The following is a 21815-nucleotide window of genomic DNA, read 5'->3' on the forward strand; positions in this document are numbered from 1 at the left end:
TATCTCTTACATCCATCCACTCTTTTCTATGTCACCACCATTTTTATTCTCACCACATTTGTCTCAGACTATTGCAATAATCTCTTAATTTGTCCTTGACTTTCATCTCAATATGCTGTAAAAGGAAGAGGTTTCTTTTCTTATTTCCAAGACTAACTGCTCCCCTGTGCTCTTGATTTCATCTTTATTTTGTAGTAGATATCTATTCCTTTAGTCACTTTTTTAGTCATTCTTCTGACTTAATCTCTTTACTATATATATATATATATACTTATGCTTCCCTTACAAAAAACATTTTTCATTGTGTTAAGGTGATTTTATAAGTTTCGAAGGATACATATCTTGGGTGATTGCTTCTACAGAATAAAGTTTACTTTTTGATTGGTAAGGAAATATCATCTTACAGATTTGTAATTACTTCTAATTAATATTACCTCAGTCATATCTTTCTCCCATATTCCAGTCCCTATTAATGTGGAATACTTACTATTCTCTATTTTTATCTACTCTTGCTTTTATTCACTCTGCTCCACATGTGTAGAATGGATTGTTCCTGTTCATTTCTGCCAATCAAAATTTCTCCCTTCCAAGAACAATTCTGCTATAACCTTATCCAAGAATCCATTTTAACTTTCCTCTTTCCCAACCTCCAAAGTCAAAGTGATCATTTCTTCCTCAAATTTCTCTTACTACTTTGTCAGTCACTACTTAGTTGATAGTGAAATACATCAGCTTTGTACCAGAAGCTTGAATATCTTCTCAATATTTTCATGATTATTTTAAGATAGTTTCCTTTGGAATTCAATGCATTTTATAATATACAGTTATAATAAATATCCAAAGAATGTGTAAGGGATCTATGACACAAAAAAAGGCATTAGGGATCCAATATTATGTCATGTTATGGTTATTTTCATGTACATTTCATCTATAAATAATTCCAAATGTAAACAAATTACATTATAAATTATCCAAGTCAAAATAAGTCTTCTTTCATTTTTATATCCCTAGAATCAAGTCAAGATCTATTGGTAATAGACTTTCAAAAAGAGTGTGTTGGATTGAGTTCAATTAAATACAGAACCATAGATTATAGTCATCTAAAATTGAAGCAATGTCTTAGCCCACCAAGAGAAGCATGAAAGTCACAGAATCAGAAGATATGGAGGGATGCCTATGTCAAGACAATATACAATTATTTTGAGTTCATAATAACAATGGCAAATAACAAATTACAGGTGCATATAGAATAATTTATATTTCATTTTTGTTTCATCTTGCTGAACTAAAATATGGATTTTATATTTGAAACTGGATTCCATTCTCTTATTTATCTATTCTGTAATTGGTAAAGTATGTTTTTTTGTCTTTTAGTTCATTTTGGAAATTTACATAATTAAAAGTTCAGTCTTCCTATCTAAGCTAAATTTAAAATTGTTGTCTTTTTCAAACATTTTAATTAAAAGAAACTTGCTATTTTAAATGTAAGAGTTCTGTTTCCCTATAAGTCACTTTTAAATGAAAGAAATCTCATCACTACATCATTGACTCTTCTTGGACCATTAGTGGCAATAAATTATTTCTTAAGTTCAGAAGTTTAACTTTTCTGTAAATCCCTCCATATCAAGAAAGTATGTTACTATGTTTCACTAAGAATTCTCCCAATCAACTTTTACTGACAGCAGGAAGGAAAGAATGGTTGTTGTGAGGCCCAAATGTCCAACTAATCATAGTGCTTTGCTGACTGAGATGTTTCTAGCTTTGTAACCAATAATACTGTTTTCTATCTGTGATACATCCAATTTTTTCTTCTGTGCTTCTCAGAAAAACTGTAAAAAAAAAAAAAGGCAAGGTCACTATAGCTCATAGTCTTTTGGCTTACAGAGAAGCTGAGAGACCTCATTTATTGGTAATTGCCAAGAAATTGATTATGCTAGGAACTTTTTGCCTTTACATTATTTTCAGTCATGATATTGCATTTTGTTTATATATAAATAGCTCTAACATCAATAAATATGAAATAAAATGTAGTGTATAAAAGAAAAAAGTTTTAAAAATACAAATATAAATCACTGTTATTTAAGGCAACTTACTGAGCTCTTTCCTTAAATTCTTTAGGTGACCTAAATATAATAACATGGAAAAGGATAATTATACGGTTTTAACAGAGTTTTTCATGGTGGGGCTTTCTAATTACCCAACACTGCAAATGCTTCTTTATGTGCTCTGTCCGTTGATGTACTTGGTGATTCTTCTGGGAAACAGTATCCTCATTATCATAAGCATTCTGGATCCCTGCCTCCACAATCCTATGTATTTTTTTCTTGGGAACCTTTCCTTTCTGGACATCTGCTACACATCCTCCACTATCCCTCAAATGCTAGTTAGCTTTACATCTGAAAGAAAATCCATCACTTTCATTGGATGTGCCCTGCAGTTGGTCATTTCCCTTGGACTTGGGTCCACAGAGTGTTTGCTGTTGGCAGTAATGGCTTTTGATCGATATGTAGCCATCTGCAATCCCCTAAGATACACCATCATCATGAACAAGAGGCTCTGTGTGCAGATGGCTGCTTGGACCTGGACACTAGGATTTTCAGTCGCCCTTACACAGTCTGTGCTTGTTCTTATATTGCCTTTTTGTGAAAACATTATTGACCACCTTCTCTGTGAAATTCCTGCTCTTCTCAAACTTGTCTGTGTAGACATTTCCCTCAATGTATTTATTATGATAATTGCAAGTATCATTCTTTTAATCACTCCTCTCCTGTTTATATTCTTTTCTTATGTCTTTATCATCTCCACTATTCTGAGAATTAAATCTACTGAAGGAAGGCAAAAGGCCTTTTCCACTTGTTCAGCCCACCTGACAGTAGTGATCTTGTTCTATGGCTCTGCTCTTTTTATGTACATGAAGCCCAAGTCAAAAGACACTAAGCTTTTTGATGAACTCTTTGGGTTGTCTTACTGGGTTATCACCCCAATGCTGAACCCCATTATCTATAGCCTGAGGAACAAGGAGGTAAAAGAGGGTGTGAAGAAAGTGTTCATCAGAAATCTGTACTTAAGGACAATGTGAAATATAAAGCTGACCAGTTGGGCTCTTTTGTTTGTGAGAACCTGGTTCTCTATATTCAAACTCAAACTCCTTGGTATCAGTACGCTAAGAATGCTAAAAAAAACCTTTACAAGGGATCGTCATCCTTTTTCACACAGAATAAGCATTTCTGAAGCATAGTTCTACTGCAAGGACTGTTAATTTCCCATCTCCATCTCTGCTTGATTTTATGGGGTTGATTATGAATTTTGTTAAGTGTCATATGTATCCACACACATATATTGCTAAAATTTTGTAGTTAGTTAATAAATTATATTTGTATGTCAAATCATTTCCTCCAAATGTCTAATTTCTGATTTCATAGAGTTATTAAAATTTTAAGATGTCTGTGTAAAATTGTGGATTGTATTTATATATTCATATACTCTTTCATTTACTGACCATGAACAATGTCCCAAGTTTTATGAAAAGAAAATATATAAATTCTTTCAATTCTCCAAGAGTTTACAAAATAAACAAATTATTCAATCAAGTAAAGTAAAAGCTAACAAAGATCTCAGCAGCCAACTAATGAATCTCATATTATACCAAACAAATGGTTTTTCAACCTTTATTTCACAACCTACATAGAGAGTAATTCACTATCTACTAAAACAATGTCTCTCACTTAAGATAGGTATAATCCTCTAATTATTTAAGCAAAAAACAATGTGAAGAAATTCACATTGCAACTTGTTTTTGCAACTACCTTTTTTCATACTTCTATCCTCTTTTTCGAAGAAATTAATCAGTAAATTTACATTTATCAAGTACTTACTATGCCTTCGCCACTGTGCAAAGCAGTGCAGAATTGAAGAAAATACTATGAAAATTAGTCCTTATTTTCAAAGAGCTCACTTGACACAAACCCATCTTCTACCTGCTACTCCCTTGAAATGCATGAAGATATTTAGGTCCCCTCTTTAATCAAGGCTAAACATCCCCACTGCATTCAGCTTATTTTCTAATGGTTTTAGCTCAATATCCTCATCATTATACTCATCTTCTTTTGTACAACCCATAGTATAACACTTCCTAAAATGTTATGACCAATACTTAGTACAATATTCCAGATATTGCCTGACCAAGGCAAATTGTATTAAGGATATCTCTATAATATTACATGTCATGCCATTCACATTGTAGCACAATATTAAAAATCTAGAATCTCTGTCAAGAAAATGATGAGGCTAACCAAACATAATCTTTATGATAACCATTTCCTTTTTTAATTTACTGATTATAATTAATTCACTAATTATAATTCACTAAAAATTTAATTCACTAAAAATAATTAGTTCACTAATAATAATTTCATAATCTATATAATGTTTCCAGTTCTTGCTAAGTGCAATATAAAGGTAAGCAGGAAAATCTCACCTTACCAAATACAGGTTGGCAGAAAAAAAATGAACTATGTATCAAGTTCATTTGAATATTGTGATGGAAGAGTTAATGATAAAGTATCACTAAATGATAGAATCTTAGAACTGAAATGGACTTCAAAGGTAAGCTAGTCCAAAATCACCAGTATATTCACTCTTTTATACAATATCCCCAATAACTCTACAATTAGAAGGAGAAACCATGACCTTTGAGCAAATTATTCCACATTTTTGCCCTGTGTATTTATTAGGAAGTTTTCTATAAGCTGAAATTTTCCTTTATTGAAAGTTTCTCTTGTCTTTTAACATGTCTATACTTTTCCATCATAACAAAAAAGCGCTATTTTTCCATATCATTAAAAAAACATTTGATTTCTTATGAGATGTCACCCACTATAGATGGAAATGCCAAATTTCAGATTTTATATGCCTGAGTTTCCTTAAGTAGGAGTTGTTAAACTTTTCTGTAACACAAACCATTTTTGGAAGTTTGGTAGCACTACACCTTCTCAATGATATTTAAACTAAGCTAATCACTTAGTTGGCTCTATATCCAGTCTATTGTACATTTCCACACATCTGCCCAAGCTTTAGCTTATATATACTGAATCACTAAATATAACATTACCCATCCCCCATATTATGACTACTACAAAGTGTGTTCTATGCACTATATTATCATATCTATTACAATCATTTTAATTATCTTTCTTGAATGGATTTGTATTGCAGTAAGTATTGGTGTGTACAATACAATCAGCAATAATCCCATATACATACAACCACAGCCCAGAAAAACAGACAATAACAGGCAGGACTGGGTCAAGTAACCCCAAGACAATGAGCAAGTCACTAAACAAAAGAAGTCCCTATGCTCAAGGTTGACAAGAAGAAAGGAAAGACTAAAACACCAAATTAGAAGAGAACAAAATATCTACATGTGAAATCTCAAAGGAGATATAGAGTAATATGAATCCTGAATACCCTCCCTAAAGAGCTTACAAAGGATTTTAAAGTCAAATCAAGAGAGAAGAAAACTAGGGAATGAAATGTGGAGGTATGCTAGAAAGAGTCAACAACTAAAAGGAAAACAATTCTAAAAAAGGACCAACTGCAAAAAGGAAAAAAATCCACTGAAGAAAACATCTTAAAAGTAACTAACTGAGGCAGCTAGATGGTGCAGTCGATAGAGCACTGTAGAAGTCAGGATTATCTGAGTTCATATTCTGATCTCAGACATTAACACTTCCTGGCTATGGACTTGAGCAAGCCACGCAACCCCAATTCCCTTTAGCCAAAACAAAAAGTACAATTAATCAAATATTAAAGGAAATAAAAAGCTAACTGAAAAAATCATATTTTAAAATTACAACTGGGCAAGAAGCTACTGTGTCTATAAGACAACAAGAACTAGTCAAACAAAGTAAAAGAATGAAAAAATAGAAGCAAATGTAAAATAATTCTATTAAAAAATAATCAATGGAAAGGTTTCAGTGATATATTTAAATTTTGTTTATTTTAAAATTTTAAAAAGAAAAACAGAAAAGCAAAATAAAAAGAAAATAAAGTACTGTCATTCCAGTAGAACATTTAGAGGATTCAAAATATAATAATAAATTATCAGTTCAGAACAGTTTTATATTTGAGAAGATATTTCAGAATGATTGAGTTACCAGTTTCCAAAAACCCTATGAAAACAAGTTCGAACAGAACTAAACAGAAGAATCTATAGCGAGAAATGAAACAATTCTTCCAACTCAAATGTCCTAGAAAGCCATGTGGAGGGAGTCTGACCGCTAAAACAGTATTAGAAAATACCAGTGGACAGGGTCCAGTCCCATACGGATACAAATCATACCCAGGAAACAGACAACAGTGAAGAATGAATGAGTCAACCAACCCAAGGACAATAAGCAATACCAACAAAGCAGTCCCCAGGCTAAAGGTTGGATAAGAAGAAAGGAAAGAATAAACACCAACTAGAAGGAGAACAAAATGTCCATAATATGTGAAATCCTCAAAGGGAGATATAGAGCATCTCAAAGCATGAAGAGCCTCCTTGGAAAGCTTTCAAAGGATTTTAAAAGTCAAAACAAGAGACAGAAGAAAACTAGGGAAAGAAATGGAGGTATGCTAGAAAGAGAGCTCAACTTCCAAAAGAAAAAATAACCCTTAAAACATAATTGACCAGAAAAGGGGAAAATCCACCTGAAGAAAAACAACATCTTTTTTTTTTCTAGATTCATTTTAGAATTTATTGTTTGAAGGGCTTTTATTGAGGTGCATTTTTTGTCAATAGCCTTTTATTTACAGGATATATATATTAAGTAACTTTACAGCATTAATAATCACAAACCTATCTTAATTTTCAATTTGACTTCCACCCCCCTCCCCAGATGGTACGACCATAGATGTTAAAGACATTAAAATAGAATTAGATACAATATACACATGACTGAAATGATTATGCTTGCTGTACAAAAAGAACCTGGACTAATTATTGTAAATAGCTGTGAAGGAAATCCAAAAACACAAATATAGGGATTAAATTGAAGCAGTCAATCTCCCCAGAGTTATTCTGGCACCTAGTTCAGTTCATTATCATTCTAGAAATGATTTAGTTGATCCTTGCTGCTGAGGATGCATCTGATCCATCAGAACTGGTCATCATCTAGCATTGTTGTTGAAGCATATAATGATCTCCTGGTCCTGCCTATTTCACTCAGCATCAGTCTTGTGTAAGTCCTCCAGGCCTTTTTGAAATCATCCTGTTATCATTTTAAGAAAACATCTTTAAAAGTTCAATTAATTGGGGCAGCTACGTTAAGCACAGATAAATTTATATGTAAATATAATACCGAAAGACACATACACATATATACACATAGATATACATTCACACACACACACATAGACACACACATTTATATTCATACACAAATAGAGAGAACAACATGCATACATATCTATATATACTCAAATTCCCTCTTTCTCTCTCGCTAATTTGATAAGAAAATGAGAAGAAGAAAATTGAATTACCAGCATCAAAAATGAAAAGTGCACATTTACTACCAATAAAGAAGAAATTAAAGGAATAATTAGTAGCATTTTTGTTGTTTGCCAATTATATGTCAACAAATCTGACAATCTAATTGAAATTGGTGAATATTAATAGAAATATAAATTGCCCAGATTAACAGAATAGGAAATAAATTATTTAAATAACCCCATTTTAGGAAAAAAAATTGAACAACCCATCAATGAGTTCCCTAAGAAAAAATTCCCAGGACCAGATGGATTTACAAGTGAAATCTAGCAAACAGTTTACCCAATACTATATAAACTATTTTAGGAAATAGGCAAAGGAATCCTGCCAAATTCTTTTTATGACACAAATATGGTGTTGATATCTAAATTAGGAAAAGGTAGAAGAGAGAAAGAAAATAATAGACAAATATTCCTAATAAAAATTGATGCAAGATTTAGCAAAAATATTATTTTATCACCAAGCTAATACACTATAACGAAGTGAGATATATACCAGGAATGCAGGGCTGGTTCAATATCAGGAAAACTATCAGGATATTTGAACTTATCAATAACAAAACTAACAGAAGTCATATAATAATCTCAATAAATGCAGAAAAAGCTTTTGACAAAATACAGCACCCATTACTATTAAAAAATAGTGGAGAGCATAGCAATAAATGAAGTTTTCCTTAAAATGATACGCTGCATCCATTAGAGAAAAGCCAGACACATTCCCAATAAAATCAAGGATGCCCATTTTCACCACTATTATACAATCTTGTATTAAAAATGTTGGATTTAGCAATAAGAAAAGAAAAGGAAATAGAAGGAATTAGAGTAGACAATGAGGAAATAAGAACTATCATTCTTTGCAGATATGATGGTATATTGAGAGAATGCTAGAAAAGCAACTAGAAAATTACTTAAAACAATAAACAACTTTAATAAAGTTGCAATACATAAAAAACCCACATAAATCATCAGCATTTCTTTATGTTACCAACAAAGCCCAGACACAAGACACAGAAAGAAATTCTATTTCAAATAACTTAAGACAAAATTAAATATTTGACACTCTACCGTCAAAATAAACCCAGGAACTATATGAACATATTACAAAACACTTTTCACGCAAATAAAGTCAGATTTAAACAATTAGGAAAATATTGATTGTTTATGGATTGGCTGAAATAATGTAATAAAAATGATAATTCAATTAAATTAGTCTACTTATTCAGTGCCATAACAATGAAATTGTCAAAAAAAATTATTTCATAGAGCTAGAAAAAATAATAAAACTCATCTGAAAAAAGAAAATGTCAAGTTTATCAAGGGAATTAGTGAAAAAAAAATCAAAGGATAGTGGCCAGAAGTACCAGATCTAAAATTCTATTATAAAACAACAGTTATCAAAAACCTCTAGTGCTAAGAAATAGAGTGGTGGATCAGTAGAACAGACTAGGCACAAAATACGAAATTATCAATAGTATGACACAATCCAGACACAATAATCTATATTATAACAATAATAATCTACACTTTGATAAACTTAAAGACTCCAATCTGTGGGATGAAAACTCATTATTTGACAAAAATTGCTGGGAATTTAACAATGGTATGTCAGAAACTAGTCATAGACTAATATCTCACACCCCATGCCAAAATAAAGTCAGAGATCAACCAAATCATTTCCAATGGAACAGTAATGAACTGAACCAGCTATGCCCAGAAAAAGAACTCTGGGAGATGACTAAAAACCATTACATTGAATTTCCAATCCCTATATTTATGCACACATGCATTTTTGATTTCCTTCACAAGCTAATTGTACAATATTTCAGAGTCTGATTCTTTTTGTACAGCAAAATAACGTGTTGGTCATGTATACTTATTGTGTATCTAATTTATATTTTAATGTATTTAACATCTACTGGTCATCCTGTCATCTGGGGGAGGGGATGGGGGGGTAAGAGGTAAAAAATTGGAACAAGAGGTTTGGCAATTGTTAATGCTGTAAAGTTACCCATGCATATATCCTATATCCTGTAAATAAAAGGCTATTAAATTAAAAAAAAAAAAAAGCAGCAGGAAAAAACAAAAAAACAAAATAAAGTCAGACGTGGTGCATAATTAAGACTTAAAGAATGGTACTATATTCAAATTAAAAGATAGTTTACCCATCAGATCTTAGGAAAAGTGAGGAATTTATAAGGAAACAAAAAGTAGAGAGCATTATGAAATGTAAAATGCATAATTTGGATTACATTACATTTAAAAGGTTTTACACAAACAAAAACAATGCAGCCAAGATAAGAAGGGAAGCAGAAAGCTGGGAAACAATTTTTACATCCAATATTTCTGATAAAGTCTTCATTTCTAAAATATATACAGACTCAAGAATAAAAATCATCCCCCAATTCATAAATGTTCACAGGATATTAATAGACAATTTTCAGATAAATAAATTAAGGCCGTTTATAGTCATATAAAAATAATTTAAATCACTATTGATTACAGAAATGAAAATTAAAACATATCTGAGATACTACCTCACACCTATCATACTGGTTAAGATGAAAGGAAAAGATAGGGACAAATATTGGAAGGGTTGTGGGAAAACTGGGACACTTAATACATGGTTGGTAGAATTGTGAACTGATCCAGACATTATGGAGAGCAATTTGCAACTATAGCTCAAAGGGCTATAAAGCTGTACATACTCGGATCCAACAGTGCCCCTATTGGATGTGCATCTGAAATAAGTCATAAAAGAGGGAAAAGGACCCATATGAGCAAAAATGGTTGTAGCAGCTCTTTTTGTGGTAGCAAAGAATTGGCAAATGAGTGGATGCCCATCAATTGGGGAAAGGCTGGATAAATTATGGCATGTTAAAGTAATGGAATATTATTATTCTATTAAAAAATATAAAGAAGCTAATTTTATGAAAACCTGGAAAGATTTTCATGAATTGATACTGAGTAAAGCAAGGAGAACCAGGAAAACATTATACACAGCAGCAATAAGATTGTATGATGATACACTTGATTCTTATCTCAGTAATCCAAGACAAATCCAATAACCTTTGGGGGAAAATACCATTCACATTTAAAGAGAGAACTATGGAGACTGAATGAGCATAAAGTTAAAATTACAAAAATAGACTAGAAAAGGGGGGGAAAAATCTCACCATGGAAAGATAAGGTGGTGACAGGAAAGATCAAAAGACAAAATCAGAAAAAGACAACAAAGTCAAAACAGCTATAGCCAAAGCCTCAATAAAAAGTATGAATTGGTACTGAGCCCAAAAAATTCCTGGAAGAGCTCAAAAATTTTTGAAAAGTCAAAAAAGAATGGTAGAAGAAAAACTGGGGAAAGAAATGAAAGTGATATAAGAAAATAATGAAAAAATACTAAACATCTTGACAAAAATATACTGGGGGGAGGGAATATCTTAACAACAGAATGGGTCAAATTGTAAAAATAATAATAAAAAGTAAAACACAAAAATCTACTGAAAAGAAGGACTTCTTAAAAAGCACAATTGGTCAAATGAAAAAAGATATTAAAAAAATTTATTGAAGTCTCAAATAACATCTTAAAAAGTACAATTGGCCAAATGGAAAGAAAAGTACAAAAGCTCACTGACAAAAAACAATTCCTTAAAAATTAGAAATGTGCAAATGGAAGTTGATGATTTTATGAGACATAAAGAAATAATAAAATCAAAAGACTGAATAAAGTAGAAGAAATATAAAATATCTCATTGGATAAACAACTGACCTGGCAAATAGATTGAGGGAATGTAATTCAGAAAATATTGGACTACCTGAAAGCTATAATGAAAGAAAGTTTCTAAGCATCATCTTTCAAAAACTTACCAAGGAAAACTACCTTAATAATCTAGAATCAAAGAGTAAAATAAAAATTGAAAGAACCTATCAATCATCTCATGGAAAAGATCTTGAAGTTAAAACTTCCAGGAATATTATAGCCAAGTTCCAGAGACTCCAATTCAAGATAAAATATTGCAAGCATTCAGAAATAAACAAATCAAATATCATGGAACCATAGTCAGCATAATATAAGATTTCTTCTGTATTAAAATATGAGAAAGCTAGGAATATGATATTCTGAAATGCAAAGGGTTATTATATATACCCAAGAATCATTTACCCAGAAAAACTGAGTTAAATGCTTCAGGAAAAAATAAATATTTAGTGAAACAGAGGGTTTTTAAACATTCCTGATGAAAAGACCAGAGATGAATAGAAAATTTGATTTCAAAGTACAAGATTCAAACATAAAGACATAAATAGGAAAGAAAAATTAAAAAGGGATCAATAAGGCTGAATTGTTTATTTTCCTGTATAGGAAGATTACATGATGTTTCACATGATTACTGTTAGGGAAGTTGGGAAGTATATACATAGATAGAGGGAGTAAGTGGGATGATAAGTAAAAAATAAAATAAAGTGAAAGAGTGAGAGATAGAGATGTTCTTGGAGAAGAGGGAAAAGAGAGGTAGAATGAGATAAATTATCTCACATAGAAGATGTGTGAAATAGATTTTACAGTGGAGGAGAACATGTGGGATTGGCTGGCAAACTTCTCTCATCACTACTGGTTCAGAGAGAATGACATATACATATAAAGATCTCTCTTACCAAAAAAAGGGAATAGTTAGGGAATAAACAAAGATAAACAAGGAGAGATGGAATGAAGGGAAATATATAGCAGTCATAATTGTAAAAATTGTTTTAACAAATTTCTCTAATAAAGAATTCATTTTTCAAATATATAGAGAACTGAGTCAAATTTATAAGAATACAAGTCATTTCCCACAAACAGGCATTTTTCAAACAAAGAAATCAAAGTTATTTATAACCACTTGAAAAAAAGTGTTCTTAATCACTCTGGATTAGAGAAATGTAAATTAAGGCAACTTTGAGGTGTCCAGTCACATCTATCAAAATGACAAACATGCCTGGAAAGAAAAATGCCAAGTATTGAAAGGGTTTGGAAAAATTGGGACACTAAAGCACTGTTAGTGAATTTTGGAATTGATACAACCATATTAAAGAGTAATTTGTAACTATGACCAAAGGGCTACAAAACTGGGCTAAACAAGCTGGGTTGATTTATTTTAGAAGATATACTTGTTTTTCTTAGATTGTACTTTCTCTTTCTCGGTGTTTTTCAATATTTTTTATTATAGCTTTTTATTTACAAAATATATGCATGGGTTATTTTTCAGCATTGACCCTAGCAAAACCTTCTGTTCCAACTTTTCCCCTCCTTCCCTATGTATACATATCCCTATAGTTATTTTGCTGCACAAGAAGAATCAGATTTTGAGGTAAAATTAACCTGGGAAGGAAATTAAAAATGCAAGCAGATAAAAACAGAGGGATTGGAAATGTAGTGTTGTGGTTCACAGTCATTTCCCATAGTTCTTTTGCTGCGTGTATCTGGTTCTATTCATTATCTTAATTAATTTTTAAAGTCTTTAAAGTTCTTCTATAAATTCTTTTGAAGCAGGTTATCGTTTGATATTCTTTGTTGGGGTTAGGAGAGGTTTTTAAAACTTCATTATCCTTCTCTGAAGATGAATCCCAGTTTTCCATATTCCAGTAATTTTTTATACTTGGATTATTTCTCTGCCTGTTCATTTAAGAAGCAGATCATTGCTATAATCATCTGTAGTTCTGGGATATGAAGAATTGGTTCTCTACTCTCAGGTCCTCCTTCATTTCTCTCATCTGGCCTGGAACTCAACATTGCCCTCCACTAAGTGCCAGCAGCCAGAACCATTCCTGCCCACTGGTTCTGCATTCACCAGTTCTATGTTGGTTCCTTCTCACTCAGGGTCATGGGTCCATGGCAGCACTGGATCTGATACCCCTTATCAACAGTGGTTCCCTTAATCTTCCTTGACTTCCTTAACATAATTAAGGACAAGTTTTCTATAGGATAGAAGAGAAGTAGACAAAAAGACAAAAAGAACCAGTTGAAATGGTGAGATAGAAAATTCATTATAATATTTGATGGAGCAAAAACTAGAGAGAAAGATGATTTTTAAGAGAACATAGGTAGAAAGGTTAGAATTAGAAGCCTATAAGCTTAATATAATCAGGTGATTAGGATAGGATAGGATTTAGAACCTTCTAAAAGTTAAGTCCCACACAATTCCTCCATACAACTTTAAATTACTTCAGGGATTACATAGTCCCTAAGAACTTTGAAGAGAAAGCTGGAGGAGGGACAAATTGGTATACATATCTAATAGTTGAGCCTTTGAAACTTTTCAAGGCTGCAGGCTAGAGCAGGCATAGAAGGGAGAACTAGAAACAGAGGATTCCTTTCCACACAAGTTAATATAATCACTAAAGAGTAAAAGTTGGAAAACACTCTTAACTCTGGCAAGATTTGTTTTCTACTGAATTGTAACTGAAATGTAACCATTTCTCTGACACTACACTATAGGGAAAATAATACAAGAAAAGTTGGTGTGGGGGAAAAAAAGCTTTTGTAGAATCAATCGCAGCTAATTCGAAATATACTTATATAAAAGTTTAGGAAAAGCTACCTGAAGAATATGTATCTATGTGCTTAGTGATGTTGAAAGACACTAAAGCATTTCTTAAATATATAAAGTGGCTTTTTATTTCTTCACAAAACTGAAAAAACAGCAGTTAAAGACTTTATATAATGGAGGAAAAGATGAAGATACATCTAAGCTAAAAGGTAATCAATGGCACTGCCCTAGGAAGGGTCCTGTTCAGAGATGAAAGTGTTAGTATGGACTAGAAATGTAAATTGAATTAGGATAAAAATGTAGATAAGAATGGGAATGGATGGCAGGTTGTACTATATTTAAAAACCTAATATGAAAGTCATCTAAACTCCAAGCAAAGAAACTTCAAACAAACTGAGAGGGAGGAATGAAGTTTTTTTTTGAATCAAAAAGAACCTAGTAATTTGAAATCTCTTGTCTCTCTCTCACTCATGAATAATTATAACAGCAAATCATTCTTTATTCAGTTCCATCAATGGTATTGAATTAACCTTAACTTCTCTCTGAGGCTTAGTTCTCATGAATTAAATCTGTTGTTTAAAAAAAGAATATGATTAAGATTCCTTGTCCTGAAGTTTCAAATTCTGATTCCTAAGATTCTTTCCTGCTCTGCCATTCTATATGCTAATCACATTTTAACTCCACCATGCTATAATCTGTGTTCTGCTGTGCCATTCAGCTGTCACATTTTATGTAATGTTTTTTGGAGGAGTTCTCTTCTAGATCTAACATTTAATTTCTTTTCAGGTTTTTCATTTTATATTCCACATTCTTCTATCTTCTACATTCTCAGTTCTTCCTTTCTACATTTTTTACTGTAAGTTAATGCATTCTAGGTATAGCATTCAATGTAGTATAATCTATGGATTCTATCTACTGGTTCTAATATTTTGTTATTCTATGGTCACTGTTACTTAATGGAAAAATATACTATCTATATCAGAGGCCACAACAATATCTCAGGGGGGAAAAATTACTCTTTTTAGTTTTTCCTTCTCAAATATGTTTAAGGAAGTGGTCTAAGGTTGGGGAAAATGGAAAATTTATTTTAAAAAAGGAACAACTTGGTGAGGTAAGTGTAATGAGCATAATAATAGCATTTATATCATGCTTATAAGTTTACAATGAACCAGCATATGTTATCTCAAGTGATCCTCACAATTAACTGAAACAGGATCTATATTTGCCAATTTTGCAGAAGAATATAAAGTTGTAGATTATCCTGTCATGTATTAAAATGGAGAGAATAAAAAAAAGAGAATATAATAAGCCTATAGAAGAATTGCTCAAAAGCAGTGATGTTAGTTTTTTTTATTTTGTTTTGGTTTTGGCGGGGCTAGGATTGACAAATTTAATTGGGCTAGATTAGAAATGTACTAAAATTACATGAAGGTATAGAAATAAGACGTATCTTAAATAGGCATTCAATCAAGGGACATGGACAAGACATGTAGGTTGAAGACCAGGAAGATTTTTTTTTTAATAATAGTAGCAAGTTGAGTGATAAAGGAGAAAGAAGCCAATAGTTGACTGAGAAGTTAACAAAGACATATAGTAGTTTCCTATGTTATACAGGAGACATAGCCATATTTGCAGATATGAAGGATTTCATTGAAATCTCATGTGATTCAATGGATTCGGTGAAAGGATTCGGTGAAAATGGAGAGAGGAAAATGAATTGGGACTCATTGATGATGAAACAAGATTTTGAAAAGGGGACAGGAGAAAATGATATCAGTAGAAGCAGAAGGCTTGTCAGAGAATTCTGAAATAACACTTATTCCAATAAAAGACCAAAGAAAGTTGAAGATAAAATTATGAAATAGAGATTTAAATAGTTTATGAAGACATTTCATCTTTCTAATTTGTATTTACTCACATGTAAAATAATAATAACATCAACCCATGCCTCCATCAAAGTGGTTTGGTTTTTTTTACTGATAAAGTAAGATTAAAATATTGAAGCATTTTATACAAAACAGAGTAGATTTTACTTTGCCTGCCATATATGTAAAAAGCTAATTCAGTTAGAATTTCAGGGATTTTTTTCTTCTTCATTCCCAAGTTCAACTCCTCTTCCTTTGGAACTGATATCATTGCTTCAATGATCTCCCTCCTTCAATCAACTTTTCTCTTATTTATCTTCATTATCACTCTATGGAGTCCTTCTCTGTCATAAAAAAAATCTTTATTTCTTCCTATTTTACAAATAAAGAAAAAACATTCCCTAGCCACACCTCTTCCTATTGTTTCAGCTCTCTGCATTGTCAAATTTCTTAAAAGCAGAGTCTGAAAAATTTGTCTACTCATTCAGAAAACCTTAATATTCTGGCTTTATTCCCCACAACTTTATTGCAGTTGAATTCTCTAAACAATAGGCTTTTACCTAGAAATTACAGATTCCTAAAGGATTCCTGGGTAAATTTAAAGTCTGTGAGATTTAAAAATATTTTCACCACTTTACTTCGATATAATTGGTTTCCTTTGTAATCCATTGTGTCTTAATTTATCCATTTAAAAACATTATTTAGAGAAGTGGTGCAGTTGTTATTGTTGTTCAGTAGCATTCAGTTTTATCTGACTATCCATGACCCCATTTGATTATTTATAATTCTCTTCCATCACACATTAGGTGCTGAGTAATTTCAATTTGAACTCTATATTATCTCTTACATCCATACACACTTTTCTATATCATCACCATTTTTATTCTCACCATATTTGTCTTAAACTATTGCAATAATCTCTTAATTGATCTTTGACTCATCTCAATATGCTGTCAAAGGAAGAGGTTTCTTTTCTTATTCCCAAGACTAACTGCTTCCCCTATGCTCCTGATTTCATCTTTATTCCCAGTAGACATTCATTCCTTTAGTCATCCTTTAGTCATTCTCTGACTCTAATCTCTTACTTCATATATATATATATATACCTCATAAAGCTTCCCCACAAAAACATTTTTCTTACTGTGTTGCTATGATTTTATAAGTTCTCAAAGGATACATCTTGGGTGATTGCCTACAGAATAAAGTTTTACCTCTTTTTGACTGGCATGAAATATCATCCACAGATCATTCCAAATTACCTAATCAACATTACCTCAGTCACATCTTTCCCATATTCTCCATTCCTATTAATGTGGAATACGTACTATTCTCTATTTTTACCCAGCCTTGCTTTTGTTCACTCTGTCGCACATATGTAGAATTGATTGTTCCTATTTATTTCTGCCAATCAAAATTTCTCCCTTCTAAGAGCAATTCTGCTATAACCTTATCCAAGATTCCATTTTAACTTTCCTCTTTCCCAACCTCCAAAGTCAAAGTGATCATTTCTTCCTCAAATTTCTCTTACTACTTCGTCAGTCACTACTTAGCGATTATTATTATAGTGAAATTACACATCGTAGCTTTTTAACCAGAAGCTTCTGAATATCTTTTCAATATTTTCATGATAATTTTAAGATGGTTTCCTTTGGAATCCAATGAGTTTTATTATATACAGTTAAAAATATTATCCTAAGAATGTATAAGGGATCCATGACACAAGAAAGACATTAGGGATCCAATATTATGTCATGTTATGGTTATTTTCGTGTACATTTCATCTATAACACAACGCAACAAACAAATTACATTATAAATTATCCAAGTCAAAATAAGTCTTCTTTCATTTTTATATCCCTAGAATCAAGTCAAGATCTATTGGTAATAGACTTTCAAAAAGAGTGTGTTGGATTGAGTTCAATTAAATACAGAACCATAGATTATAGTCATCTAAATTGAAGCAATGTCTTAGCCCACCAAGAGAAGCATGAAAGTCACAGAATCAGAAGATATGGAGGGATGCCTATGTCAAGACAATATACAATTATTTTGAGTTCATAATAACAATGGCAAATAACAAATTACAGGTGCATATAGAATAATTTATATTTCATTTTTGTTTCAACTTGCTGAACTAAAATATGGATTTTATATTTGATACTTGATTCCATTCTCTTATTTATCTATTCTGTAATTGACTGAACTATGTTTTTTTGTCTTTTAGTTCATTTTGGAAATTTACATAATTAAAAGTTCAGTCTTCCTATATAAGCTAAATTTAAAGTTGTTTTCTTTTTCAAACATTTTCATTAAAAGAAACTTGCTATTTTAAATGTAAGAGTTCTGTTTCCCTATAAGTCACTTTTAAATGAAGGAAATCTCAGCACTACATCACTGACTCTTCTTGGACCATTAGTGGAAATAAATTATTTCTTAAGTTCAGAAGTTTAACTTTTCTGTAAATCCCTCCATATCAAGGAAGTATGTTACTATGTTTCACTAAGAATTCTCCCAATCAACTTTTACTGACAGCAGGAAGGAAAGAATGGTTGTTGTGAGGCCCAAATATCCAACTAATCATAGTGCTTTGCTGACTGGGATGTTTCTAGCCATGTAACCAATAATACTGTTTTCTATCTGTGATGCACCCAATTTTTTCTTCTGTGCTTCTCAGAAAAACTGTAAAAAAAAAAAAGGTAAGTTCACTAAAGCTCATGGTCTTTTGGCTTACTGAGAAGCTGAGAGACCTCATTTATTGGTAATTGCCAAGAAATTGATTATGCTCAGAACTTTTTGCCTCACCCTACATTATTTTCAGTCATGACATTGCATACCATTTTTCTTGTCTTCTTTTTGTTCATTTTGTTTATTTATAAATAGCTCTAACTTGTCAATAAAAATAAAATAAAATATAGTGAATAAAAGAGAAAAGGTTTTAAAAATACAAATATAAATCACTGTTATTTAAGGCAACTTATGTGAGCTCTTTCCTTAAATTCTTTAGGTGACCTAAATATAATAACATGGAAAAGGATAATTATACAGTTGTGACAGAGTTTTTTCTGGTGGGGCTTTCTAATTATCCAACACTGCAAATGCTTCTTTATGTGCTCTGTCCGTTGATGTACTTGGTGATTCTTCTGGGAAACAGTATCCTCATTATTATAATCATTCTGGATCCCTGCCTCCACAACCCAATGTATTTTTTTCTTGGGAACCTTTCCTTTCTGGACATCTGCTACACATCCTCCACTATCCCTCAAATGCTAGTTAGCTTTACATCTGAAAGAAAATCCATCACTTTCATTGGATGTGCCCTGCAGTTGATCATTTCTCTTGGACTTGGGTCCACAGAGTGTTTGCTGTTGGCAGTAATGGCTTTTGATCGATATGTAGCCATCTGCAATCCCCTAAGATACACCATCATCATGAACAAGGGACTCTGTGTGCAGATGGCTGCTTGGACCTGGACACTAGGATTTTCAGTCGCCCTTACACAGTCTGTGCTTGTTCTTATATTGCCTTTTTGTGAAAATATTATTGACCACCTTTTCTGTGAAATTCCTGCTCTTCTCAAACTTGTCTGTGTAGACATTTCCCTCAATGTATTTATTATGATAATTGCAAGTATCATTCTTTTAATCACTCCTCTCCTGTTTATATTCTTTTCTTATGTCTTTATCATCTCCACTATTCTGAGAATTAAATCTAGTGAAGGAAGGCAAAAGGCCTTTTCCACTTGTTCAGCCCACCTGACAGTAGTGATCTTGTTCTATGGCTCTGCTCTTTTTATGTACATGAAGCCCAAGTCAAAAGACACTAAGCTTTTTGATGAACTCTTTGGGTTGTCTTACTGGGTTATCACCCCAATGCTGAACCCCATCATCTACAGCCTGAGGAACAAGGAGGTAAAAGAGGGTGTGAAGAAAGTGTTCATCAGAAATCTGTACTTAAGGACAATGTGAAATATAAAGTTGACCAGTTGGGCTCTTTTGTTTGTGGGAACCTGGTTCTCTATATTCAAACCCAAACTCCTTGGCATCAGTAGGATAAGAGTGGCTAAAAAACTTTACAAGGGGTCTTCATCCTTTTTCATATAGTATAAGCATTTCTGAAGCATAGTTCTACTGCTAGACCTGTTAATTTCCCACCTCCATCTCTGCTTGATTTTATGGGGTTGATGATGAATTTTGTTAAAGTGTCATATGTATCAACACACATATATTGCTAAAAATTTGTAGTTAGTTAATAAATTACATTTGTATGTCAAATCATTATCTCCAAATGTCTAATTTCTGATTTCATAGTTATTAAAATTTTAAGATTTCTGTGTAAAATTGTGGATTGTATTTATATATTCATATACTCTATGCATTTACTGACCATGAACAATGTGCCAAGTCTTAGGAAAAGAAAATATATAAGTTCTTTCAATTCTCCAAGAGTTTACAAAATAAACAAATTATTCAATCAAGTAAAGTAAAAGCTAACAAAGATCTCAGCAGCCAACTAATGAATCTCATATTATACCAAACAAATGGTTTTTCAACCTTTATTTCACAACCTACATAGAGAGTAATTCACTATCTACTAAAACAATGTCTCTCACTTAAGATAGGTATAATCCTCTAACTATTTAAGCAAAAAACAATGTGAGAAAATTCACACTGCAACTTTTTTGACAACTACCTTTTTTCATACTTCCATCCTCTTTTTCGAAGAAATTAATCAGTAAATTTACATTTATCAAGTACTTACTATGCCTTAGGCACTGTGCAAAGCAGTGCAGAATTGAAGAAAATACTATGAAAATTAGTCCTTATTTTCAAAGAGCTCACTTGACACAAACCCATCTTCTACCTGCTACTCCCTTGAAATGCATGAAGATATTTAGGTCCCCTCTTTAATCAAGGCTAAACATCCCCACTGCATTCAGCTTATTTTCTAATGGTTTTAGCTCAATATCCTCATCATTATACTCATCTTCTTTTGTACAACCCATAGTATAACACTTCCTAAAATGTTATGACCAATACTTAGTACAATATTCCAGATATTGCCTGACCAAGGCAAATTGTATTAAGGATATCTCTATAATATTACATGTCATGCCATTCACATTGTAGCACAATATTAAAAATCTAGAATCTCTGTCAAGAAAATGATGAGGCTAACCAAACATAATCTTTATGATAACCATTTCCTTTTTTAATTTACTAATTATAATTAATTCACTAATTATAATTCACTAAAAATTTAATTCACTAAAAATAATTAGTTCACTAATAATAATTTCATAATCTATATAATGTTTCCAGTTCTTGCTAAGAATAATATATAAACAGGAAAATCTTACCTTACCAAATACAGGTTGGTAGAAAAAAAATGAACCATGTATCAAGTTCATTTGAATAGTATGATGGAAGATTTAATGATAAAATATCACTAAATGACAGAATCTTAGAACTGAAATGAACGTGAAAGGTAAGCTAGTTGAAAATCACCCATATATTCACTCTTTTATACAACATCCCCAATAACTCTACAATTAGAAGGAGAAACCATGACTTTTGAGCAAATTATTCCATATTTTTACCCTGTGTATTTATTAGGAAGTTTTCTGTAAGCTGAAATTTTCCTTTATTGGAAGCTTCTCTTGTCTTTTAACATGTCCATACTTTTCCATCATAACAAAAAAGCGATATTTTTCCATGTCATTAAAAAAAACATTTGATTTCTTATGAGATGTCACCCATGATAGATGGAAATGCCAAATTTCAGATTTATATACATGAGCTTCCTAAAGTAGGAGTTCTTAAACTTTTCTGTAACACAAACCATTTTGAAAGTTTGGTAGCACCAAGGCACCTCTTCTCAATGATATTTTAAAATCCAAGCTAAT

General features: G+C 31.9%; 2 protein-coding genes across 2 annotated transcripts; both read left to right on the top strand.

Moving 5' to 3' along the window:
• The first annotated feature begins 2054 nt into the window (after nucleotides 1–2054).
• Nucleotides 2055–3380, top strand: LOC100932083 (olfactory receptor 13D1-like). The gene has a single exon (XM_003762795.2). It carries the CDS (start codon nucleotides 2138–2140, stop codon nucleotides 3077–3079), a length of 942 nt encoding a protein of 313 aa, XP_003762843.2. The 5' UTR covers nucleotides 2055–2137; the 3' UTR covers nucleotides 3080–3380.
• Nucleotides 3381–18909: 15529 nt separating this feature from the next.
• LOC100921674 (olfactory receptor 13D1-like) lies at nucleotides 18910–20080 on the top strand. The gene has a single exon (XM_031949653.1). The coding sequence runs from the start codon at nucleotides 18937–18939 to the stop codon at nucleotides 19876–19878; it is 942 nt and encodes a 313-aa protein (XP_031805513.1). The 5' UTR covers nucleotides 18910–18936; the 3' UTR covers nucleotides 19879–20080.
• The last annotated feature ends 1735 nt before the right edge of the window (nucleotides 20081–21815 follow it).

Source organism: Sarcophilus harrisii, chromosome 1, assembly GCF_902635505.1.
Source record: "Sarcophilus harrisii chromosome 1, mSarHar1.11, whole genome shotgun sequence".
Lineage (NCBI taxonomy): Eukaryota > Metazoa > Chordata > Mammalia > Dasyuromorphia > Dasyuridae > Sarcophilus > Sarcophilus harrisii.